This window comes from Calidris pugnax, unplaced genomic scaffold, assembly GCF_001431845.1.
Source record: "Calidris pugnax isolate Ruff unplaced genomic scaffold, ASM143184v1 scaffold273, whole genome shotgun sequence".
In the NCBI taxonomy this organism is placed as follows: Eukaryota; Metazoa; Chordata; class Aves; order Charadriiformes; family Scolopacidae; genus Calidris; species Calidris pugnax.
In genome coordinates, this window is record NW_015094508.1 from 11,014,635 (window position 1) to 11,041,368 (window position 26,734).

General features: G+C 39.6%; 1 protein-coding gene across 1 annotated transcript in view; it reads right to left on the reverse strand.

Annotated features, from left to right (window-relative positions):
- Window positions 1-5,720: 5,720 nt before the first annotated feature.
- The window catches only part of DDX4 (DEAD (Asp-Glu-Ala-Asp) box polypeptide 4), a 31,692-nt gene continuing 10,678 nt past the window's right edge, over window positions 5,721-26,734 (reverse strand). The window contains exons 5-17 of the mRNA XM_014964851.1: window positions 26,538-26,618; window positions 26,121-26,204; window positions 19,277-19,393; window positions 17,991-18,187; window positions 16,814-16,966; window positions 15,495-15,649; window positions 13,281-13,410; window positions 12,070-12,236; window positions 11,081-11,226; window positions 10,208-10,307; window positions 8,116-8,386; window positions 7,873-7,959; window positions 5,721-5,801 (exon numbers count right to left, since the gene is read on the reverse strand). Of these exons, the coding sequence (XP_014820337.1) occupies window positions 5,721-5,801; window positions 7,873-7,959; window positions 8,116-8,386; window positions 10,208-10,307; window positions 11,081-11,226; window positions 12,070-12,236; window positions 13,281-13,410; window positions 15,495-15,649; window positions 16,814-16,966; window positions 17,991-18,187; window positions 19,277-19,393; window positions 26,121-26,204; window positions 26,538-26,618 (1,769 nt within the window). The remainder of the gene's footprint in view (window positions 5,802-7,872; window positions 7,960-8,115; window positions 8,387-10,207; window positions 10,308-11,080; window positions 11,227-12,069; window positions 12,237-13,280; window positions 13,411-15,494; window positions 15,650-16,813; window positions 16,967-17,990; window positions 18,188-19,276; window positions 19,394-26,120; window positions 26,205-26,537; window positions 26,619-26,734) is intronic.

Sequence of the window (26,734 nt, forward strand, 5' to 3'; positions counted from 1 at the left end):
GAGACAGGCATTTTCAGTAGTGTCTGGCTTCCAAATAATTTCTCCAATCAACTGTGAACAAAGCGCTGACTCTTGAATACAAAGCACTTCCTCTAAGTATCCTTCCTCACAAAAATATTTTTACTTCTGCTTAATACAAAGAAATAAAAGCTGAACTCATTACACTCAGAGGTGCCAGAAACTGCATACATTTAATATTTGTATTTCAAGCACTATTGAACTACAGCCTAGAATTACTGTCCCACTTGCTTCCAACATCTTCCTTAAATAAATTAGAAAAAATACAAAGATCAGAAATTTGAAGATTATGTGCTTAAATGTAAGACTCCCACATCTTTGGTCCACATTCTGCAAGCATATGATTTCTTCTGCTACTGCTTATTGGCTACTGCAGTGAAGAGATGGAAAGAATCATAACATAAAAAACTCATGAGGGTTTATAAGAAGTGTCATTGTGAAACTAAGCACACACAGGCTATTCATAAAGTCTTCACTAGAGTTTGCTTTCCTATCTGCCAAACCATTGCGAAGGACTTAAAATAAATCTGGTATTAAATAGTTTTGAGGACATGCTATTGTATCTTTCTGCTAAACTGTTTTTTACAATTGTTCAACTCCTACACCCTTAATTTTTGCATGGAGATACAGCCTTTAATCAGCAAATTTAGGCATATTGACTAGACACTTGCTTTTTTTGGCTACCTTTGGAACTAGCCCATGGCTAGTAGCTGCAGATCAAAGGCTGTAAACCTCCTGTTTACACTTTCCTTTAGTGACAAGCATTGGACATCATTCTCCTCAAAGTAGCATCCTATTAGCATGAAAAACACTTGCTGTCAATGTTGGTTTATGTATGTCTCACAAAAATCAAATCTCACTTTAGCTTGGGGAAAAAAATGTGAGCTACACTTCTCTGGACTACTGTTGCCCGCTCTGTTCCTCTGACTACCCTAGAAATCATTTCAATTCGTTCCTCTTCAAGACTGATGACTACAATCACACCCTGAATTCAGAAGAGACTCTCTGTAGCTTTCTTCACCCCTATTTCTAGCTGAAATAGTAGGGATCGTAAGAGGTCCCCAGTCCAGCCTCTTGCTGAAAGCATCAGTGAGCAGACTGGAACATGTGGCTCAGAGCTTTATCCCGTCTGGTCTGGGAAACTACCAAGGATGGTGTTCTGCACCAGGAGGTGCTGGTCTATTATGATCTCAGTAAGAAAGGCACTCAAGACTCTCTAAGCCATTTTAATGCTCTCATTTTAAATGCTATTAGAGTTCAGGATTTGTCCAAGCTGCACTGCAGAAGACTTGTTCCCCCAGCCTGCCCAGGTCACTATGGGCAGCAGCCCTGTTCTTGAACACATCTTCTGGTTCCTCCCAGCATGGTATTCATGAATTATTAAAATTAAAATTATTATGGCTGAGAAGCAAGTGCTCCCTCAACTTCTCCTGATCCTGATGCATCCTCAGATATTTTTTTTCCTAGCTGCTTAAAACTAGCAGTTCACAGTCATCCTGTGATGTGCCAGAACTCCCAGATTCTTCTCAAATTTGAGTTGCTGGTGGTTTGTTCTCAGAATCAGAATCACAGAATGGTTGAGGTTGGAAGGTAACTCTGGAGGTCATCTTGCCCAACTGCTATAGGCCTGAAAATTATTAGCATATTTTTACTCATTAATAGTATTCAAATCTTTGTGGGATTGCTGAGCCTTCCTCTGTACTAACACACCAGTAATTTTCATCTGTAAGAACTTAATTGCCTCAGCATTTTGGGTAATGATTTATTTGTAAATCTGCATTACCAAGTACCTAGGGCAATGTAGTTTAATTACAGGGTGGTGATAGCACATTAATGTAACAGAGGGACGGTGCTGCCTGCAATCACAGCTGTGCACCAGGGAGGTTCAAATGCCAGTGCTGTAGTATGGTACAGCCTAGGCAACCGTGGAGAGCAAAATTTAGACTTTCCATCAGTACAGGACTCAAAAATAGCTGAGGTGGAAATCCAACAGATTTTCCCCAAAACTATGCATTTTTATCATTTGGTGCAAGTCTCAGAAAATAAAGGATATTAAAACCAACTCTTGTTCCTAGCATAGCAATGCAATAGGATGCACTAGGATAATCACAATGTGTGTTATCTGTTTTGTACTGCTGTAATTTATTTTTTATATATATTCAAACATATCAAAGCATTTTAAGATTAATTTTGGACAATGAAAAACCAAGTGTGAGATGAATTCTGGCACATGTTCAGAAAACTACCGTTGTATCAATGATCACAGACAGACCAGTAACAAAAAAAAACCCAGCCATACACACCATCCTTTTGAGTTTACAGGATCAGAGAGCAGACATCTGTCCTAGCACATTTCCACTCCAGGAAAAAAAAAGATGGGATTGGTATTTACGCTAGTTAGGGAAGCAGAGCTTGTTTCAGAAAAAGTCCATTTTTCAAAGCTAGCCCTTGGGCAAGATTCTCTCTGCAATTTCTCCTTCATTTTTCAGATATATAAAAAAATCCTTGACTTCACTTTGCCACTCCTAGAACTGCTGTTTTTATCAGGATCCACAGTCAAAACACAGTTGTCACTAGTCATCTCTACAGACTTTCCTTCCTTTTCACCCTCTGACTGCAGTCCTCCTAGACTCTGATGAGAAACAACTCATGAGGAAAACCAGCTGAGGCGCTGCACTGAAGTGTTACTGTTGTAGTGTGGCAGAAAAATAAGAAAAAAGAGCATTCAAAGTATTGTTGAAGGAAAGAAGGCTTGATGGCATTTTGCAGCACTAGCTTGTCAAGAACCCCCAGCTTAATCTTGAACTACACTACAACACAAGTAGCATTTTTTTATGGTAGCACGGAGGTAAAGACAGGAACAGGCATTCAAAGACCTGCGGTTAGCACAACCATAGGCAGCAGAAGCATCTAAAAGGAATTACAGGTACAAGTTGTTCTCAAGTTTCAATCAGTTCAGTGAAACCTTTTCTGAATGCTAACCCTGACTGCCACCTGAAGGACAAGGGCACTCTTGAGCGAAGAACGTATCAACACAGTATTTCCCAGCATGACTCCCAACAGGTTCTCCATGTAAAATCATTTGAGTGTAGGAATAAAAGAAAGAGAGGCAGCTGACAGTGCAGTTTATTCCCCACCCCAGCTTCCCTTGTTTGCACTTTCCTCCAGCAAAGAGTAAGACTGAAATAATTTTCTGAAGAATAAACATGTATTTAAGAGTCACAAGAGGCTTAAAACAAAACTGAGTATTCAAGACAGAACTGTAGTTTTCGTCAAATATTCTTGAAGTTATCCATTTTCCTTAGTCCTAGCTCTCCCTCCCTCACTTTTCAACAGGCATTCTGTATTTCTGATCAGACAAAATAATCTGACTTCAGACTTGGTGTTCCAATTTCTCACACTCTCAGAAACAGCAGTAAATCTGACTTATTTTCCCCTTAAAATTACTTCATTACCATTTTAGGGACAGGTTGTTTTAGTTGGTTTTTTTTTTAATTTGTTTAGGGTGGTTTTTTACAATGTAGCAGGAAAAAAAATAACATTATTAAAACATCTACCTGTGGCAACTCCTACCGCCCTCAGGAACTATTTAAATGAAAGAAATGGTGAATTTGATTCCCTTAGGAAAGGGGCAGTTCTGAACATGCAGAAAAAAAACAGACTGAAGTTGTAGAATGCACAGGTAAGAAATAAACATTTCCAAAAAAAGGGAATGCAAATAAGTCTGCCTTACCCAGAGTAATATAATGTCTGTTGAATAGTACTATGTTTTATTTATGGACTGTTGTAAAAGCGAACTTCAAGCACAAATGTCTGCAAGTATTGTGCCACCAAAAGTTCCAGAGAGACTTTACCACAGGTTCCAGATTTATGCAGATACTACTTAATCCACTAACAACTATTGCATCTGGTTACTGCTTTTGTCTTAAATAAGTTATTGTGGTTAATATTTTTGATAAATACGATAACCTATATTTACACATTACTGGAGCAGAAAAATGAAGAAAGAATGTACTTCAGTGCATAATGCTACTATCTTTCAATACTTCAGGAATGTATGCAGGCAAGTTCAACTACAAGTTTGTGCAACCTCTTTTTACCTAGAAACACAAGGAAGTAAGCGAAGCAAGTCCCTGCTCAAAAGACAACATGCAAGAAGTATCTATGAAGAACAGAACAATGAAACAGTAAATCAGCAGTGAAACATGTGCATTGAAAAGATACTGCAAGTGTGCACACACATTCACTTTTCAGTTTTACCTTTAACTTGATAAAGTTTTATTGAGAAAACCAGAGTGATTATCAAGCCTCTTCCCACCCATTCCAAATTACACAAAGATGAATATTCTTTCCTCAAAATATTTAAGGAAAGCCCATGTGTTCTGATAAACACCCTGCATAAACTCTAAGTCTTGTAGGAGCAATTTGAGATATTTGATAAACTGCAATAGGTACTGACAAGCTATTCCAATCATTACTTTCCAAGATACAAATAAAATGCAAGCCTGAGATTGCTGCAGTGTTAACTTCCACTCACCCCATCTTACAGCCTTTAGTCAGGTATGACAAGTTGTACCTTTAACTCCTCTAAAGAAGGTTAAATTCCATTATGTTTAGTTTTTCATGCACTGCTTCTAAAGAAAGATACTAAGCAATTTGAGCACTTGACAGGCCCCAGCAGCAAAATGTGACGAAGTACTACATAATAGTAGCTAGAACAGTACCATCTTTGTAGCATACTGCACTGGTAAATAAAAATTTAAAAAAATTTTAACAAAGCAACTTCAAGGAAATCTCCTTGAACTGTTAATGGCTGCTTACTCTCTATTGCTTCTACAAATCTGGGAAATTGTTCTGGACATGAGCCACCAAGCTTGTTCTAAAGTAAACTTTTCCAGAAGAGATAACAGAAAAGTACTCATGCCTGTCAAAAGCAAAAACATTATACTAGAAACAACACAGGGGTCCCTCCTTCTCTGAAAAAGGCTCTGTAAAAACATGTATTTCAACTAAGTTGTGGATATAGCCACTGACCTTTAGTTCCATATGGGGATGCACATATTCTATGTATGTCGAAATAATATCAGTTCATGAAACCACACTGACATATGCTCTTCTGTATATCTGATGTAAAAGCAACCACCAATATGCACTGCTCAAGCCTTTATTACGTAACTGTTTACAAAAATGTTTAACAGACCCCTAATCTTAAGTAATCCCATCACTAGATTCAAATTTTGTAACTGATCTGCTACAAAAAGGAATGAACATTAAGTTTAGACCAGCCCTTTACTCAACACTCTTTCCAAAACTAGGTCACATGGCCATCTTCCCACGCAAAATTTTGAAAACAAAGTAGCACATTCAAGGGATCTACTATTTTCCACTTGCAAAACCTCTATATTTTTACAGCAGCATACCAGCCACCAAGCATCAAACACTTAATGAAAGTTTTAATGCTAAAACACCTGAGGTGGGTTGTTTTTTTTTCCTACAAAATTGCTTTTGACTTCCTACATTAGGTGATAATCATCATTGGGTTCATCGTAACAGTACATACACGTTGCTGAAAGGTTTAGCAGATGATATAAGCTACTCTTTTAAACATTAAGTGTTCCATAAGCTCAACAATAAGGAACAGTAAGTGCAACAGTTCACTTGAAGCACAACAGAACACATTCTAGTTTGGTACTAAAGCAGTTTTAATCCCATGACTCCAATGTGCTTGCAGAATATGACATCTTCATTCCTTCTGGGTTCATGTTGCCTCTGCTTCCGTAATTCTAGGAAACAGAACAGGTACTAGTTTAGAATCATTAACACTTTCAATCATTTAATAGTAAAAGTCACTACAACACAATTTTATCTTTCTGCATGCAAGCGTCTCAATGTAATTTCAACATCATATTTCTAAATAAACACAAATGCTTTTTCATCACTAAACTTCTATACATAAGGTTTTTAGATGCCAGTGTGAAATTAATGCAGTTTAATCAACCTCAGATTTTATCAGGTGTGGGAATAATCCTTGCTGGAGTTCAAATCCAAACTTCTTCTCTTACCCAACACAAATCAGTTCACACAACTTCAGGGATAAACTTCCTTCTCCATTTCTTACTTAGGAATGACTGTCTGAATTACTTTCCCAGCAAAATCTTTTTCCTTTGGAAAACAGATGAAGCCCTGTCATCTCTAAGATTGACCCAAAATAATGACTAAGGAGCCTCCAAAAAAATCCTTTCAAATTCACTGTTTGATTCTCAAACGGTCCTTTCATCCACTCCCTTTGAAAGGGAAAGGAAGAAGTGTAAAAACACAACTAAGATGTTACCTTTATTCCCGAGGAGAAAGGGCATCAGGATCCTTATTGAGCACTAGATGACATAAAGTCTACCCTTTGAGTAATTGTAAAAACAGCAAAACACAGCTTTAGTTATTAATTTCAAAGAAAAAAAAGAGGGCTAAGTATCAATGTGCAGTTTCTGTCAGAATCACTGACATCAGGTGGTCTCATAAGAAAGGAATTATAACTTGATGATCTCCAAGTCAAGAGGTGGTGCACTGCATACACGTAATTAAGAGGGCAGTACTCCCAAGGCAGACAAACAGCCTTCCCCTGAAACTATTCTGTTCACAGGTATGCAGACCAAGAGTCAAAAGTCAGACTTTGTGGTTGTAAAGATCAGATCGAGATATGGACAGACAGATCTAGATATGACATTTCATGAAATGCTGGGAGATACTCCACAAAGGTTGGATGTGTGTATTTGGCAGCAATCTAGACTCAAAGGTTGAGGAGATCCACCTTTGAAAGCAACCTATACAAAACATAAGTGTCCTTGGACAGGAATAAAGAAAGATCCACTGAGACTGCAAGTGTAAGAAGGAACCAAAAGTTTGAAGTGTGTAATTGAGGTCCCATAAAGACCCGAATCAAAAAAGATTCACATCTGAGTAGGGAAGCAGGTAAATATGCCCAAAACACCCAATACTTTCAATAATTATGGTATGGAAAAAGATAATTAATGAAAGGAAGGTCTGAGCTTGAGCTTCAACTTCAGACATTGTGTAAACAGAGTAATTACATCTCTTGTGGTTCTCTAACCAAGTACTAACATTTGGCATGAGGCTGAGATCTGACAAAGTTCTTACAGAAGAAGAGATCAACGAAAAAATTTTGATGAAGGCATTAAAATCCAAGTAGATACAAGCAATATCAAACATCAGTTAGAAAAACATATCATTTGAAGTAGGAGTACGCAAAGAATTTAAATCTTAAACTAGTGACTGCAGAGTGATTTGAGAGCTATGCTACCTAGGCTGTCTCGTTTACTCAAGCTGCATTTTAACATCTGGTATCAGCAGCACTCAAGAGACCACAAGGAAACTCATTATCAGACATCAAGAACAATTTCAACATAGACAAGATTAGGGCATTTATCTAATTATAGCTGGCTGAATTTTTATACAAATGAGTTACCTGACTGAGCAATTCATAAGAAGTAGTGAGTGTGTAACTAGCAAATATTTGCTCCTGCCCTACATGTGCAGCAGAGAAACTTCTGGAACTACCACCTTTGCTTATGTTTGCACAAACATTTTCTTTCACAGAGTAATTATTGACACTGAAGATAAGAATTTTTAATGCAACTAGAAACGCTAAACTGTGAGAGTCCAAGCCAAGAGAGTTGTCCAAAATTAGTTTCAGAAATACCAAGCACTTTGAAAACGCACAACTAAGATAAGGGATACAGTTACAGTTGAAACAGTTTCAGTGGCATTACCCTGGATTTGTAATGCTAAACATACTGTTATACTGAGAAAGCGTTCTAGAAGCCAAATTTCCAGACTTACCTTTTGGGTATTAGCTGATGTGAAGGGTCTTCCTCCTTGAAAATCAAAAGCAATTTCTTCCAACCAAGCAGGAACTTCCTGCTGGGCCTAAAAATTACAAATGTAAATTTAGAGACTTTGACTGCTTTACCAATTCATATTAAGAGTTCCACAACTGCACCAAAGAAATAAGAGTTGCTCAGTACATTAAAAACTGAAATCCTTAAGAACAGAAAACATTAAGCGCTAAAATTCGAAACTTACAGCTGAAAGCACTTTAACTAGAGGTTGTGCAAGATGGCCATCTGAACTGTTATCAAAGAAGCAGATTGCTTTGCCTGGATTTCCACAACGACCAGTTCGTCCAATTCGGTGTACATACTCTTCGATGGTGGAAGGAAGATCAAAATTAATAACATGTTGAACATTTTCTATATCCAGACCTCTTGCTGCCACTGAAGTTGCCACAATAACTGGACATTTTCCAGAACGAAAGTCCTGAAGAGCTACCTCTCTCTCTCTCTGCTCTCTATCTCTATAAAGAAAGCAATGGTTAGAATGCATGTCTTGGAAAATGTGCAGTATTATTAATGATACAAGCTAAAACGTCACAATTCATGGACACAATTAATAACCTACACACAATAACCTCACACTACCAGTTTAGGTTCTGAATTTTTAAGTGAGCAGCAGCAAGACACAGCAACTATTTTAACCTAAGTCTCTAGAGAAATTAGTATTTAAAAAAAAAAAAACCTAGAGACAGTCGTGTCAAACTGACTGCCTCCCTAAGAAGATCCAATTGTTTAACTGATTGATTCCTCATGCCATAGGTAGAAGTGCTTTTCCTGCTGCTTCGTAGGAGAGAGCTAGAACAAACACGAAGTCTACCTAGAGTCCTGCACAGGTCACTTTTCAGATATACCAGAAAGTGCAGCCAGCCAACAGTACAGAACTTGCCTTTTGTTTATCATCACAAGAAGAAAACTACATTTGCTCTGAGGTTTTAAAGAATATTTACAGATTAACTGGTATTTAAATACAGAGATCAGAGTTCAATTCTTGTTCTTTGTTGTCCAAATGAAAGAGCAAATTAAAAACCAGCACTCTTTTGAATCTAACATGGGACATTTAGTGAAGTCTGGTAGGACCACTATTCCGCAGAAGAGCAACTATCATAACTAACTTCAAATCAAAAAACTCAAGCAATCGGAGATCCGTAACATTCATGAAAGTTTAGCAGCTTCCATGGAACCAATTATTCTAAGTATACCTTAACTCTCAGTGTAATAATTCTACAGAAATGTGTAAAGAACCTCCTCCCACACAAGACAGGTTGTGAGATAGCAATTCACACTAGTCAAGAACAGAAGGCCAAATTGTCTCAAAATGACCCTTCGGACAGCTGTAAAACTGACAGGGCACAGGATACACAGAAACACCTTGTATCTCTGTTTAAAATAATTTTAACCTATCTACAACCTTGATATTCTGATGTCTGTCAGAACACCGCGCAAAACACTCTCTTATTGGCAGGAATTCAAGTCCCTTCCTCATATTTCAAGATGAAAAAAATTGCAAAATTACATTTTTTAATGTGCTTCAGTTCACTGGGAATCTTCAGATTCAGTTTCTTGTCTTACGTTTTGACATATAAACTAACACCACAGAACTACATTTGAGCTCATTACTTTAGAGACAGAGTACCTTTTTAGATGGGTTTAGACCTGAAATTAGCAACTGTTTCACCTTGTTTCTCAGCATTTGTTCAGGTATGCAACACTAATGAGTAGACCACAAACACAAGTTAGAAGCATCTTCTCTTTAGATCAATCTCCATATAGATGCTATGCCCTTGTACATGTCCAGGAGGCAGCAATGATAGCACTAGAAATCTGGATGGTACATGACTCCACTTATCTTGCTTCTTTGAGGAAGCCTTTAAGACAAGAATGAAGGTCCACACCTGCCATTTGAATTTATGAATATCATCACACCAGTAAAGGTCTGGGTTTGGTTACACAAATGATGACAAAAATTGACATACAAACATCAGCACATTCAACTGAATTGATTATAAACTGTTTTTTTAGCAGGAGTCATAATATTCTCCAGGTCATATGTACCATCTGAAGTGTGGTCAACCAGAAAGACATATACTCAGCAAATACTGTGAGAACTGGCCTTCAGAAAGGCCACCATATCATATGGGCAGATCTGCCAAGGATCACAGGGCTATCTCAAACAAGGCAAGCTAACTGACACAAATATGGCCAAACATGAAATCTCACAAAAAGCTTCTGACAAGATATAGTATTAAGTGATATTCACATGATTTTCACTTGAAAATCCTTACCCATGGATGCTAGTGGTTGGTATTTTTTCTTGACAAAGAAAGGCTGCAATGTAGTCTGCTTTTTTCTTTGTGTCCACAAACACCATGGTTCGTTCATTACCTATGTTAAAAAAAAGAGTTCAGATTCACTGCAGTTTGAAACCCAATGCATTTTCACTAATCACAGTTGCAGTTACTTATTTAAACACCTAGCATCAGAACAGGTTTTGAATAAAGTCTTTAAGGGACAAGAAATTACAATCATACTGCAGAACTAATTAAATTCAATCCATAAATTTCTAGATGAACACAGAAACCTAGGTGAAGACAAGTGCATTGCATTTTTCTCCTCAACACAAGCAGGAAACTTGTTCTCTGTGACAAGTACACATTCTTGTTCTGCAGCATGTGGCTAAAAGCAGCATGCAATTCTGAGCACCAAACAGCAAGGTACACATACCATTTTTAAATTCTGAACTCCCTTTTGGTTTTCAACATTAAACCATAAGACACATTCAAAGAAAAAAGGGAAAAATCCCATCCATTAACAAAATACAGGCCCAAACATTCACATAAGAATTTTAATACACCTGTAATTTGGAGGTAACACCCCCAGATGCGCAAGTATTGTAATTGACCACATAAAGCATCTAACCACCTGAGAAGCTTGTCTTGCTACTACTCAGAGACAGGACCTTAACAAATACCCATAAAACAAGTACACCTAAAAACCTAGAACTCCAAGGTCTGCTTCAAGCTTCAATCAATAGTCTTGTAAAGCATGTAACACACGTAACAGAATGGAATCATGACCTGGTCAATAGCAAAAGCGTTACGTTTACAAACAAACAATTCTGTCTTCCCTGGAAAACAATTAGCAATAAGAAAAGTTACCGATGCTTTGTAGAATTTCTATCAGTTTATCCCTCTTGGAATATCGAGGAACCTGAAGAACACTTTGCTGAACGTCACTACAAGCTCCACCCATGTGTCCAACAACGACAAATAAATAATCAGTTTTCAGAAATTCACTAGCCAGCCTTGAAAAGAAACAAAATTAAGCAACACAAAGTCTGTTATGGAGTTTGGTTTTGCCTTGATCAAGATCAAGTAACTTCATATAGGGTTAAACAATCCTCACAACTTGTATCATTCCTCACAAGGCAGAGTAAATAAATAGTCATATGTGCAATTTTTAAGAAGTTAAAGAATCTGTATTGCTTTCTAGAAAGCTGTACAAAAAAAGAAGGTGCACAGACTGATTGGATCCCTGCACCTTTTCATAGAACACAAACACTGCATTTTTCTAGCCATCTCAGAAAGCTCTACCTACATTACAGTGTGTAATTGCCACTGAAAAGGTGCTTTTCATAGCAAATAAACAAATTAGAGACTTAAATGTGTTTGGTCTTAAGATCTGACTGGTTTAAGACCTCTCAGAGATGTAGTTCTAAATTGAAAGCAAAGGGCAAGTTCAAACCCTCTGAAAAAATGTCCTGGTGCTAAAGACAGCACTACCAGTGTTCCTTGTACAACAGCAAAACCACCAGTTTTGAACTTGCACACATGTGACAAAGAAGGAAAAAGAAACAAACAGGGGAAGCATGAGGACTTCTGCAGAAGAGGAATTTAAAAGCTTTCAGACAAACTTCCTTAGTTGGTTTAGAGTCCTTACCAATATTAAGCAGTTAACCTATGCAAGTTACTAGTGTTGCTACCTAAAAAAAAGGGAAGTCTTCAGCAACGAATATTAACATCACACCTTTTCAGTACCTTCTAGCAAGATCAGCTTTCAAATGTAAGGAGAGCTCTTAAGAACTCCTCAGAAATTTAGTTCTATACAAGTACATCTTCATATATATTTCCATTTTTACTTCACTCACCTCTGAACTTCTTCAGGAAAAGTGGCACTAAACATTAGTGTTTGACGTTTGTCTTTTGGTGGCATGCTTGGGTGAGAAATCAGCTTCTTCATATCTAACCCAAAACCCATATCAAGCATGCGGTCCGCTTCATCTAACACCAGATATTTCACGTTATGCAAACCAATCTGCAAGTATTTAAGTTAAAGAAAAAAACATATTGGTTCACAGTATGTACTTACAGAATGTCTTAATTGCCAAAATTCAACTTTTACTTTCTAGCAGAAATTAATTAATCACAAATAAAAGACTATGTGGATTATGTTCTATTTGCATTTCAATCTCTATTTAACTTTTAAATTTGCACTAATTCTAATAAATATGCATACCTTCAGAACTTGGTTCAGCAATGTAAACCAAGATACAGCCTATTAAGCCAGTATTATTCAGCATAGCTATTTTGCAATTAGGTCTTGAGTTTTAGATAAGTTCTCCCATAATCCTCACACATTCTCAAAAAGCTCCTTGTTCTGAAAAAACTGATGTCAGGAAGCATTATTAAGGACATTACAAGTTCAGTGCTGCTGACCAAAACTGATTTTTTACTAGAAGCCTGACAACCACAGGAAAACAATCTCCAGTTTATTACCAAGAAGTGTTTGTCCAAACTTCATTTGTCAGTGCAACATCACTGTGCCACCATTACATAGCAATTCAGATTTAAATGTATAATGGATGGAAAAATAAAAATGCAAATATAGTATCACACCTGGAGTTTTATGTATTTTGAATAATATTAGTATTAAAACATTCAAAGAACAAATATTACCATCGTTCCAGACAGGTAAAAGCTGTTGTAGCAAAACGAACAGGACATCAAGTGAGAATCTGCTGTGGAATTTTCCACAAGAACCACCAGAACATGTTCCATGTATTTGAACTGTAAAATTTAATTGCCAAGAGCACTGCAGCCAGTTTGATTTAGACTATTTCCATTGGGCCCTGAAAGGGACTGAAGAGATCTGGACTCAGGCTACTCTTTCAAGAATCCTTATGGTACTTAGATATTCTAAGAAAAGCTCATTTGTATTTTACGTAAAGTGCCTGTATGAAGGCAGCATACTGATTGGTTTTCATGGCTCTCTTCGTTTTTATTAAATCTAAAGAATAAAAACCAGTACATAAAAAGCTAAGAGTGTTTAGAGAATTCAGATTAAGTTTTAATATCTTACCTTCTCTCTTCTAATGATGTCTAGAAGCCTTCCTGGAGTAGCACATAGTATATTACAGCCTTGCATTATCTGACGAATTGAATGGCCTGTTTGTGTACCTCCATAGATGACAACAGGCCTTATACAAGTTCTATTATAAAGGGAAAAAAAAAAAAGGATTAATTATGTAAGTATGCAAACAGTATTGTTTCACGAAAATATGTAAAAAAAATCATCAGATCTACCACAAACCAGCTTAGAGTGGTTCAATTATTTCACTATACAGCATATATTATAGCCAAAAGCAGGACCCAAGACTAGAAACTCACTGACCATAAGCTCAAAGTTCCCATTCCCATCACATCATGGAGGCTGTACAGAGGGCTTGCTAGGAAAGAACAATTTATTGCACCTGCATTCTTTCCTCTCCTTTCAACTGAGAATTACGGGCAGTAAGAGACAAAATGGTATTAGACATTGTCCACTTTTAGACAGCATACTTAGAAAAAACAGAACCACCATTACATGCATGCAATGAGTATTTTCACACTTTAATTCAAACTGCCTATTCTTCAATATAGTAATGCAGGTTCATATGCAACATCGGTGAATCAGGTAAACCGGGGAACATTTTGCAGGTTTAGCTGGAACTTTTCAGACAGCTTTAGTCAAGACTAGAAACAAGTTGGACTCATAACATTTCAACATTTATTAACTATCAATTAATGTATGTATTTATGAACTAAATTTGCCCTATTTATGAACCAAATCAAAGACCTTAAGAATATAATGAATCTGGACCAAGCAATATGCATGCAACTCTTTAGAGACAGCAGATTCACACCCGAATATTGTTTAACTGTCCCCAAAAGTAGATTATCTTGCTTTTACTGCAGGACAGGTGTAGCAGAAACTTTATAAATTCAAAAGCTATTTTATTGTGAAATAATCTGTATCTAGTCTAAAATAGCCTAATTAATAGAACTAGCTACATTTAGAGATTAAGAAGCTATTCTTAGAAAGTGCTTAGTAAGTAGATATGCAAACATGATGGTACTTCCCAAAGACAGAGACAGCCTCCAAGGGTAAGTTTGCTTGCATAAACAAAGAGAAGTCAAATTTAGCCCATGAGATTTCATTTTTCATAGAATGATTTGGGTTGGAAGGACCTTAAAGTTCATCTAGTTTCAAACCCCCTGCCATGGGCAGGAACACCTCCCACTAGACCAGGTTGCTCGAAGCCCCATCCAGCCTGGCCTTGAACACCTCCAGGGATGGGGCATCCACAGCTTCTCTGGGCAACCTGTTCCAGTGCCCCACCACCCCACAGTAAAGAATTTCTTCGCAGTATCTCATCTAAATCTACCCTCTTCCAGTTTAAACCATTATGTCTCCTCCTGTCACTACGCTCCCTGATCAAGAGTCACTCCCCAGCTCTCCTGTAGACCCCCTTTAAGTACTGAAAGGCTGCCATAACACCTCTCCAGAGTCTTCTCTTCTTCAGGCTGAACAACCCTAACTCTCTCAGCCTGTCATCACAGGAGAGGTGCTCCAGCCCTCTGATCATCTTCATGGCCCTCTGCTGGAGCCATTCCAACAGGTCTATGTTCCTCCTATGTTGTTGGCCCCAGAGCTGGGCACAGTACTCCAGGTGGGATCTCATCAGAGCGGGACAGAGGTGCAGTCACCTCCCTCAACCTGCTGGCCACATTTCTTTTGACGCGGTCCAGGATGCAGTTGGCTTTCTGGGCTTTGAGTGCACATTGCCAGCTCACATTGAGTTTCTCATCAATCAACATCCCTGAAGTCCTTCTCCTCAAAGCTGTTCTGAAGCCACTCTCTGCCCAGCCTGTATCTGTGCTTGGGATTGCCCCAACCTACAGGCAGGACCTTGCACTTCGCCTTGTTTAACTTCATGATGTTTGTACCGGCCCACCTCTCAAGCGTGTCCTGGTCCCTCTGGATGACATTCCTCTGCTCCAGTATGTCCCACACCACATAGCTTGGTGTTGGCAGCAAAATTGCTGCGACTGCACTTAATCCCACTGTCCATGTCACTGACAAAGATGTTAAAGATGACGTGATGCAAGTTTAGTACTTATCTCCTCTTCAAGCTGGAGTAAGCCTCTTCCCTCCCCATCTCTTCAGTACCAGGAGGAATAGCTGCATTCAGTTGGTACAGAAAAGGTTTTGACAAAGTAATCACCAATACCAGGCAACAGTGCAAAAGCTTACCCATACACAAATTTCCTTGCTTCTAGGAAGATTTGATTTATCAGTTCTCTGGTTGGGGCAACAATAATACATTCTGGTTCTTGCTGCTCTTTAAAGCTACTGGCAGTTATGCCATCTCTCATCATGTGGGCCACAATTGGTAGAAGAAAAGCTGCCTAAAAATAAAAACCATCAGTATTTATACTGTGTAGTCTTAAAGTTTTCATCAGTCACACTAATGCTGCATATCAATCTTATAGCTAGAATCATACAGCACACTATCAACCTCAAGGTAATTAGACTGCAAAAGGATTGACCTGAACACACTACAGAACATTTAAGCTTCTTTCTTTTTCAGAAGAATGAAACTCTCTCTGCAATTTAAGAGTCTAGTAACACAGAAACACAGTCATGTGCTAGCTAACTCCTGGGTTCTTCAGGAAGTTCCACACATCATGCTGACATACATTAATAGTTACGTACCCCAGGATCAAAACCTCTCCTTAACATTTACTTACAAGCCTCTCATCACCATCAGCTGATTTGTAAGGTAACCATGTATCACCATTCTCCATGCTACTACAATAGTAGATCAGTTTGCAACACTGCTGCACCAGTACCCTTACATTGATGTAAGACTAGTTACTGCCAAAAGAGAATTTGTACAGCAGTCCCAAAAGCATTCAGAATATTTATAACATAAGCTTTGGACATATTCTCCTCTGCAAACAGAAGAGCTTTTTCAAAACAAGTAACTACTAAGCTATACCACAAAGCTAGAATTCCACACTCTACTGAACGGCAAAAAGCTATACTTAATATCCTCACACAGAGCTGTCAGTGGTCAGAACTGGTTACATTAGGCAGTTTAACAAGTTGAGACAACTGTACAATTGGCATCAGCTCTCAAAACTGTTCTATGACAAATACTGAATCACCTAAAACTAAATCCAGTGCACAGACCAAAAAACAGAAAAACACAAGCCAACACCAAAAAACACTACCAACACAAAACTCCACACAACACAGAAATAAAATCCAACTCTGAACTGTTTTTTCTCATCAGCAGTTTCTATGACTGTCTATACTTCTCAATCTGTATCTGTAGCTTTGAAGACTGGCCTGCTGTATCAAGATACCAGGTGAGAGAAGGTAAAGAGAAATTCAGCCCAAAAATACAACCACCCATCATTCCTGTCTGTGGCTAATACAATTGCCATTGCAGTCAAACCATTAAAAAATAAGCTGTGAAGCATCTGGTGCATGGAAGACTTGCGCATCCACCTAAAAATTCATGGTCACACACTTCCAGTAGTATGAATACTACACAAAATGCTTACAGTTTTTCCCGATCCTGTCTGGGCACATGCCATTAAATCCCGTCCTGCCAGTATAATAGGAATGCTGTACTTCTGTACTGGAGTAAGTTTAGAGTATCCAGCTTTAGCAATGTTCACGTTTAAAGTCCGACAAAGGTTAGCTTTTTCAAAAGACTGTAAGAAAAAGATATTATTAACAGCGCATAACCACAGAAGTTGAAGTTTAAAAACTGAGATGCTTATCATAGGACACAGACATGCAAACACTGAAAGGTATCCACTTTTGAGGGGTGTCTCACCAGTCATCTAGATCACCAAGGTTCCCACAGGTAAAAGTACCAAAGGTTTCTTCAACCTGCTCAGGCCATTCAAGTAGTTTTTTACAGGACAGGAAAGGCCTTCAGCTGGTGCTATTAGCTTTGAGAGAAAAGTGCTCAGAAGATACACATGTGGATTCAAGCAGGTAAACTCACATCATGGCATGCTATGAACACAAACTAAAATGCTTCAGTTTAACTTCATGTAGGCAATACACATTCAGTCTGTGTTAAAGTCAATACAGAAGCTAAAGCAACATCCCTATCCAGGACCAAAAAGCATCATGTGTGTCAAAGTCAGTTTAACTTCAGTGAGAAAACCTTTCAGCAGGTGGATGGGGATGAAAACCTCTGCATCTTCTGTTTCAACACAGGTGCTACTAACCCTTCCGCCCTTCTTCATAATTCTCCCTAAAAATAGCTTCTTTTAAAAAAAAAAAAACAAAAACAAACACCAGCCATCTGATAAGTAGTAGAAGCAAAATTGTGTATTACTTTTAAACAATAAACAGCAGCCACAGAAAACAGCTAGGAATGTCTTCTAAGTGCCTCTGTCTAAATGCAAACTATTCCAACAGGCGTTCAGTTACATTGTTGATGATCCCCCAGTAACAGACTAGTCTTCCCAGAAACTGCTGCCAAAGACCTCTTTCTTGGAGAAAAATGCCACTTTATATCTGACATTTAAGGACTGTGCCTCCTGTCCATCCAGCATTACTTTCTCTGGGAAATTTCTGTACTTTGTCGATGTCATTTTGAATTCAAATTTATATATTTCAAATGGGCAGCATCTCCACAAAATTCAAAGTACTTATTAATATGTTCATTAGAAGTAAATAATTATACATCCCATAAACCCTAAGATTAATGAGTTCACTAACCAGTAATGGTGCTGGAGGGTCAAGTCCTGAGACTTTGACAATGTTTTCATCATACTTGTCAAAATTAGTTCCTGTCTGATAACGTGCAAAGATGGCTTGCTCATCATCAGGTGGAGGAGGGGGCACATAAGTCACCTTTGGACCTGAAGAATATAACCATTCAAGTTCGTAAACAATATAAAGAAAACTTAAAATAGCTTTAATAGGGACTTGTTCAAGTTAAGTTCAGTGGGATGTCACTTAGACTTATCTCCACCTTGCAGGAAGGCATAAAATTTCATAGATTAATTCTATTAGCACTTAGTTTTATATTACTAGACCTAAAACTCAAAAATAAAGTCAGACTTTTGCAATGCATTCTTGTCTCACATTTGCTTAAGGACCATACTTTTAAGAGCTGTACTTCACCACCATGTAAAAAAAAAAAAAACCCAGTCCTACCACAAAAACTGATTACACAATAAATTAGTCAATAACAATGTGTTTTATTAATCCACAAGAATAAAATTAATCTCTTGATGGCAATATATTTACTATTCTGCATTCCTTAAGGAATAATCTCAGAGGTACAAAATTAATTATTTGATGCTCACTAAAAGGTTAGCAATAGAAGCCATCTCACAGGGACCTCAAATGAGGAAGAATCAAGAACCAAAGTTATTCATACACAAGTCAGGAGTTCACTATTACATTGCCCCAACTGACACTTCGAATACATGTCAGAAAGTCATTATTCATTATACATTTCAACCTGACCTCTGCACATACAGATCATTACATTTAGTAACTTGCACTTGGTAAAACACATCAAGCCTGTTTTCCAGAAATAGAATACCAGATGCTGTAGCATCTGAAACTGAGAATCTGCTGTTCCTTCATGGTTCACTTTAATGGCTATCATCACTTAGATGCCCACATTATTGCTAATTAAGTTCTCTTAATACTTGTGTCTTAAGTATATAAGCTTTACCATCAGAAAGAAGAAACAGCCAGCAACAGAGGAATTCTACAGCACCTCATTCCAAAAAGTTGGTTCATTCTCACCTAAATAAAGACTACTGTGCTGCCCAGTAATTTAAAGAGGAATGAAGTTCAAACATAATGGGTTTAACAGTATTTGCTTGACAACTCATGTTACACAAACAGTTTTGATATGGTTATTTACCCATATCACTATCTTCTTTTGTACCCAATTACTTGCAGCTACTTTAAGCAAAAGAATGTTCCTTGAGTTAAAAGGAAGTTAAAACTGGCATTGGCATGTTACTTGTGAAGAATCTACTTACCTCTTTCAGAACTTATTTCTTCATTGCATTCATTGTGAGCTGCTGTTAAAGAAAGCATTCCAGATAAATTACTTTTAGGAATAAATAGCTCATTTGAGAGAAAATCTAAATAAGAACCTTAATGAAAAACAGAGGCACTTAGAAAACTCAACAGTGGGTCCCGATATGGTTGGTAGAATGAGTGGAAATATTTAGGTAAGCAATGAAAGCTTAGTTACTGAATTTCACTGAATTTTAGAGTTGGAAGGGACCATAGAGATCATCTAGTCCAACTCCCTTGCTAAGGCAGGATTGCCCAGAGCTTGTCAGAGCATGTTACTCAGGACTGCATCCAAGCGGGTCTTGAAAATCTCCAAAGAAGGGGACTCCACAACCTCCCTGGGCAGCCTGTTCCAGGGCTCTGTCACCTTACTGTGAAGAAGTTTTTTCTCATATTTGAGTGGAACCTCTTATGTTCCAACTTGTGCCCGTTGCCCCTCGTCCTCTCACTGGGAACCACTGAAAAGAGTCTGGCTCCCTCCTCCTTCAACCCTCCCTTGAGATACTCGTAAGCATTAATAAGGTCTCCCCTCAGCCTTCTCTTCTCCAGACTAAAGAGTCCCAGCTCTCTCAGTCTCTCCTCATAAGGGAGATGCTCCAATCCTTGAATCATCTTTGTTGCCCTTCGCTGGACTCCTTCCAGTAGTTTCCTGTCCTCTTGAACTGGGGAGCCCAGAACTGGACACAGTATTCCAGTTGTGGCCTCACCAGTGCAGAGTAGAGGGAGAGAATGACTTCCCTTGACCTGCTGGCTACACTCTTCCCTATGCAGCCCAGGATTCCGTTGGCCTTCCTGGCCACAAGAGCACACTGCTTGCTCATTGCCATTTTGCTGACCACCAGGACCCCTAGATCTTTCTCTTCAGAAATTGTCTCCAGCAGGTCCACGCCTAACCTGTACTGGTGCCTGACATTCTTCTTCCCCAGGTGCAGGACCCTAAACGTTTCCCTGTTGAACCTCATGAGGTTCTTCCTTGCCCAGCTCTCTAGCCTGTCCAAGTCTCACTGGATGGCAGCACAGCCCTCCAGGGTGTCAGCCACCCCTCCCAGTTTGGTATCATCAGCGAACTTGCTGAGGATACACTCTGTCCCCCCATTCAGGTCACTGATGAATATGTTGAACAGCACTGGACCAAGTATTGACCCCTTGGGGACACCACTGGTTAGAGGCTTCCAACTTGAACCTGCTCCATTAATCATTACCCTTTGTAATGATTAGTTACAGCGAGTAATTACCAATTACCTGAACAGCCAGTTCTCAATCCACCCCACTGTCCCCTCACCCAGCCCATACTGCCTTAGTTTCCCAATGAGGATGTTACAGGAGACAGTGTCAACAGCCTTGCTGAAGTCAAAGTAGATGACATCTGCTGCCCTCCCCTCATCCAACCAACCAGTTATAGCATCGTAGAAGGCCATCAGATTGGTCAAACACGATTTACCCTTGGTAAACCCATGTTGCCCACTTCCAATAACCCCCCGCTCTTCAACTTTTTTGGAGATGACATCTAGAATGAGTCTCTCCATTACCTTCCCAGGGACAGAAGTGAGACTAACTGCTCTGGAGTTCCCAGGGTCCTCCTTCTTGCCCTTTTTGAAGACTGGAGTGATGTTGGCCTTCCTCCAGTCCTCAGGCACCTCTCCTGTTCTCCATGACTTCTCAAGGATGATAGAGTAGCCCAGTGATAACGTCTGCCAGCTCTCTCAGCACTCGCGGGTGCATCCCATCAGGGCCCACGGACTTATGAATGTACAGTTTGGCCAAGTGGTCCCGAACCTGGTCCTCCTCTACTAGAGGAAAAATTTCCTCTCTCCATACCATCCCCTTTGCCTCCAAGGCCAGGGATTTATGAGGGGCAGTCCTAACAGTGAAGACCGAAGAAAAGGCAGCATTCAGCAACTCTGCTTTCTTCGTGTCTTCCACTACTAGGGTGCCTACCTCATTCATCAGTGGGCCCACATTATCCCTAATCTTTCTCTTACTGTTAACATACCGAAAAAAACCCTTTTTGTTATTGTTAACTTTAGTGGCCAAGATGAGCTCAGCTTGAGTCTTGGCCCTTCTAATTTTCCCCCTGCATATCATCACCGCTTCCTGGTATTTCTCCTTGCCTGCCAGGCCCCTTTTCCAAAGATTATAAACCTTCTTTTTGTTCCTGAGTTCCAGCCGAAGCTCTCTATTTAGCCAAGCTGGTCTTCTTCCCTTCCTGCTTGTTTTTTGAGACTTGGGTATGGCTCCTGCACCTTTAAGAGTGCTTCCTTGAAGTACGACCAGCCTTCCTGGGCACCCTTGACCTTAAGGACTGTCTCCCAAGGGACACTCAACCATGCTCCTGAAGAGGCCCAAGTCTGCCCTTCGGAAGTCCAAGGTGGCAGTCTTGCTGGCCCCCCACCTTGCTTCAGCAAGAATTGAAAATTTTATCATTTCGTGATCACTCTGTCCAAGACGGCCTCCAACATTTACATCCCCCACAAGACCTTCTGAGTTAACTATCAGCAGGTCCAGTAGGGCACTTTCCCTAGTCGGTTCCCTCACCAGCTGAGTTAGGAAGTTGTCTTCCACACACTACAAGTATCTCCAGGACTGTTGCCTCTCTGCTGTGTTATATTGCCAGCAGATATCAGGGAAGTTGAAGTCCCCCATGAGTACAAGGGAGAGTGATTATGAGGCCTCTGTCAGCTGCCTATAGAATACTTCATCAGCCTTTATATCCTGGTTTGGGGGCCTATAACAAACTCCCACCACAATGTCTGCCTTACTGGTCTTCCCATTGATTCTTATCCATAGGCACTCAACACTGTCATTGTGCATATTGCTGAGTTCTAGGCATATAATATTGTTCTTAACATAAAGGGCCACCCCACCACCTCTCTTTCCTTGCCTGTCCCTTCTGAACAGTTGGTAGCCATCAATCACAGCACTCCAGTTATGCGAGTCCTCCCACCACGTTTCTGTGATGGCAACTAGATCATAGTCTTCCTGTCGCATGATGGCCTCCAGCTCCTCCTGTTTGTTGCCCGTGCTGCATGCATTCATGTAGATGCACTTCAGCTGGGCTAACTCTCCCACTCTTTTTCTGGAAGGGCTGGCACCTTTACCTAATAGCACTGGCGCACTGCTCCCGGGCACCACTTTAGTAACCCTGGTTCCAACCCCGTCCCCCTTCAAATCTAGTTTAAAGCTCTCTCAATGAGCCCTGCTTCTCCCCGCTGCTGCAAGCACGCCTGGTGACCTGTAGATCAGCCTGTGCTCAAATAATCCAAAGTCCTGCCGTTTACTCCAGCCTTTTAACCATGAGTTGATTTGTTGTTTCTTCTCTCCCCGCTGCTGCAAGCACGCCTGGTGACCTGTAGATCAGCCTGTGCTCAAATAATCCAAAGTCCTGCCGTTTACTCCAGCCTTTTAACCATGAGTTGATTTGTTGTTTCTTCCTACTTAGCCCTTCGTCCATCCCTATGTCTGCCGGGATAGAAGAGAACACCACCTGTGCTCCTGACCCCTTGACCAGTTCTGAAATCCCTTTTCATTGCCTTGAGGCTTCTGGTAGTCAGTTACAAAAAGCCTAAAGACAAAGGCCCCATATTTGTGTTTTAAAAGGCAGAAAGAGAGGATGTCAGAGCTTAGCAGGACCTTGCAGTAACAGTATCAAGGAACTGAACCCGGCATGTTGCTGAGGACTTCACAAACCAGATCTGGTCCTTAATTGCCTCTTATTAGGTCTCTTACCAAATCAAATGCAATCATCGCAGATGCCGTCACATGATATCTAGATAAAGCAAGTTGTATTTAAAGACAATCAAGAGGAACAATCCCTCCTAAATCCAGCACTTGCTTTGCAAGGGCAGATAAAGTTGTCTATACTCACTGGAGATGAATCATGAACTAAAAAATGCATCTGTAACAAGAAACTGAAGTGCCACAAAATGGCTGTTTTATAACCTTGTTTTGTTACCTCTTAAGTTAAGGTTTTTGCCCTAAAAATGATAAAATATTGTAATGAGAAATTCACACATGCTTACTGTTACAGTATTCTGGTTTTAAGAATCATGCAACTTTTCCACAAAAACAGGAGATGCTTGTTTTACGCTATATAACCAACTACTAAATAACAAAAGAGCCAGTCACAGAATCACATAGGGCTGGAAGGGACCTCTCCAGACCATCTAGTCCAACCCCCCTGCCAAAGCAGGTCCACCCAGAGCAGATTGTACAGGAACATATCCGAGCAGGTTTTGAATGTCTCCAGAGAAGGAGACTCCACCACCTCCCTGGGCAGACTGTTCCAGTGCTCTGCCACCCTCAAAGTAAACAAGTTCTTCCTTGTATTTAGGTGGAACTTCTAATATTCAAGTTTGTGCCCATTACCTCTTGTCCTGTCACTGATCATCACTGAAAAAAAACCAGCCCCATCCTCTTGACACCACCTCTTTAAGTATTTATAAGCATTGATCAGATCCCCCCCTCGGTCTTCTCTTCTCTAGACTAAAAAGACCCAAGCCTTTCCTCGTAAAGGAGATGCTCCAGGCCCCTAATCATCTTTGTAGGCCTCCGCTGTACCCCCTCCAGCAGTTGCCTGTCGTTCTTGAACTGGGGAGCCCAGAGCTGGACACAGTGCTCCAGTGGGGCAGAGTAGAGGGGGAGGATAATCTCTCTCGACCTTCTGGTCACACTCTTCCTGAGGCACCCCAGAATGCCATTGACCTTCTTGGCCACAATGGCACATTGTTGGCTCACAGTCATCCTATTGTCCACCAGGACTCAGGTCTTTCTCATGAACCTCAGTGTCATCACAGTAATTTTTCAAGAACAGGAAACTATCCTAACTCTTTCAACAGCCACATATTATAACAACCACTCCATGAAGTTCTGACCTTTACACCCACATATTGTGTGGGTTTTGCTTTCATTATTGCTTGAAAAACAGACATTTATTCTTAAAGAGTGAGGAAGTACCACATGTTTTACATGTGTAAAAACCATATTAAGACTGAGCTATTAACAGCAGCATTCCCAGAATCTGTTTTCAGTCCTTACTCTTACTATACACAACATGGGATAAGCCTTAAACCTAACTGGTAGTTTCCAGCTACTCTGTGCAGGAAGTTCGGTTGCTGATTTGAAAGAGTAAAGAAAACCTTTAACCTAAGGCCCCTCTGGAAAAGAAAGGTTAGAAATTTAGGTAAGGGACAAGACTGAGTGAAAAATAAAGACAGCAACACAAACCATTAATAGGTTCTGTACTCAAATGTGTAGCTCAAGCCATTCATGAAAATCATACCATGAGAATGACAATTTTAATACCAGTACCACAGAAGTATAATCACCCTGCAATGCCTCCTCCATCCTCACTGCAGCAGTGCAACCACAAAAGAATAGCATCAGGGCAGCACATTAATCCTATTGCTCATTCTCAACAACAAAAAATTCTCAAATTATTAACTGGTATTTATGCTACTTGTAAAGAGGCAGCCAATAATGTGACTTCGATCAGGAATGCTTTATTCAGCAGCAATACTCTTAAGCAACTCTGTAGAACCATAGCTTCGTTGAGATGGTGACACAGAAAACAAGCAAAGACACAACATAGAGTGTCTGTAATCACTTTTATGCAAAAATCATAACCACCCTAAGAAAAGCCAGCACAGCCCTACCTTCATTAACTACAAACTGTTAAGGATTACATAAGCACTATTCAGAGGTGGAGGCAGCACAACAGCCTAGCAGTGCTTGCTCTGTTCCTTCGCTAGATCCAGACACATTCTCTTCACGTGCACAAACCACTCTTTATGAAGAATTATCTTTCCATGTGAACCTCTACACAGACTAGTGCAACTGTCACCTAACATTAGTACATAAAGACTGCTATGGATATCATTTTATACAATGGTCATGAAAAAGTATGGAAACCTGTGTTAAGGATGCAGTTATGTCCACGGTGAGTATTAGCATGCTGCCTCTATAAACACTTAAGTTACTGAAAATCATTATTTGAACTAAAATTCTGAAAAATTTAATTTGAACCAAGTCAAATAGAGCCAAATCAATTGTTCTCTGGATACTAACGAGCATTTCTGACAACATATACACAAATCATTATATCTTTTCTACAGTGAAAAATTCTTTTACCAGTATCACACAAAATGTTCTTACATTGAGATTACCAGCCTCCCACTATGCATTACACTAGTTCAATGGTATTCCAGACTTGAATTATGGAACTTTTGCAAGTGATAAATAGCTATGCTGTAGGTATCACAACACGTAGCTTACAAGTTACAGTAGCATCAGTGGCACAGGAAGGTAGGACCATGAGAGAAAGATCCTTTGTAGACAGCAAAAAATCCAACATTAGAATAAAGTCATCAAGAAGACCTGGCCCCCAGAGGTACAAACCTTACCTGTCAGCCTGGAAAAACCTGAAACAGTATTTGCCTTTATAGGGGAAGTGGAAAAGTCTGGAGTGACTGCTTCAAAGCTGAGCAAGTTCTTTAAGATTCGCTTTGAATTTTGGGGCTAGCATCTCTGCTTTACTGTGCATTAACTGACCCAGTAGCAGCAGGACCAAGAAAAAAAATTACTGAAGACAACAGCTTTGAAAATCCACTTTCTAAAATTTATCCAAGTTACAAACATACCTTTGCTCGCATGCCCACACAAGACATCTAACATTTGCAGTAGGTTCTTTATTCAGACAGGGAGAGCAATCACAGTGATAGCGTTTAGCAAAGCTAAGAAGGTATTGCATTGCCAGAAGTCAGCAATCAGGAAATCTGAAAGGTTCACCACCATACTAAAAAGTCTCACCTGGACGACCTCCAAATGCTCCTCTTCCTCTAAAGCCAAGAAAAGCACCAGACTGAGGTCTGCCTCTTTGCTCATCTTTAATACCTGTAAGTAACACACAGTGCAGTGGATAGAATGTCTAAAATTAGTATAATGAAAGACTATGCTTAAAGCTAATACTATTTACTCCCAAAACTCTACAGTGCAACAGCTCCAACAGATTCTTTATAACTCCAACCTACGCTGTGGTATTATTCCCAGTGATACTATTTCTCAAAGACACCATCCATGTTCCATAACACAGCTGAAGAGCAGAAGTTATTTCATTGCTTTCACCTTTATACTTGTAGTTCTCAGGCAGAAACCAAACTCAGAAAGAATAATCAAATGTATGTTGTCACCACATAAACCCCGCAACATAAAAACCAAAAAACTTACCCTCACTTCGTCCAAAGCCGCCAGGAAATCCTCTAAAGCCTCTTTGTGTACTAGAATCTTCTATGTTCCTTTCTTGAAAACCTGGAGTATAGCATAGCACACAACAACTTAGTTCGCCCAATTTTGCATGTGTGGATCAAGTGTCTTGTTTGGTAATTATTCTTCGCAGTCCTTATTTTACAAATTCAGATTAAAAG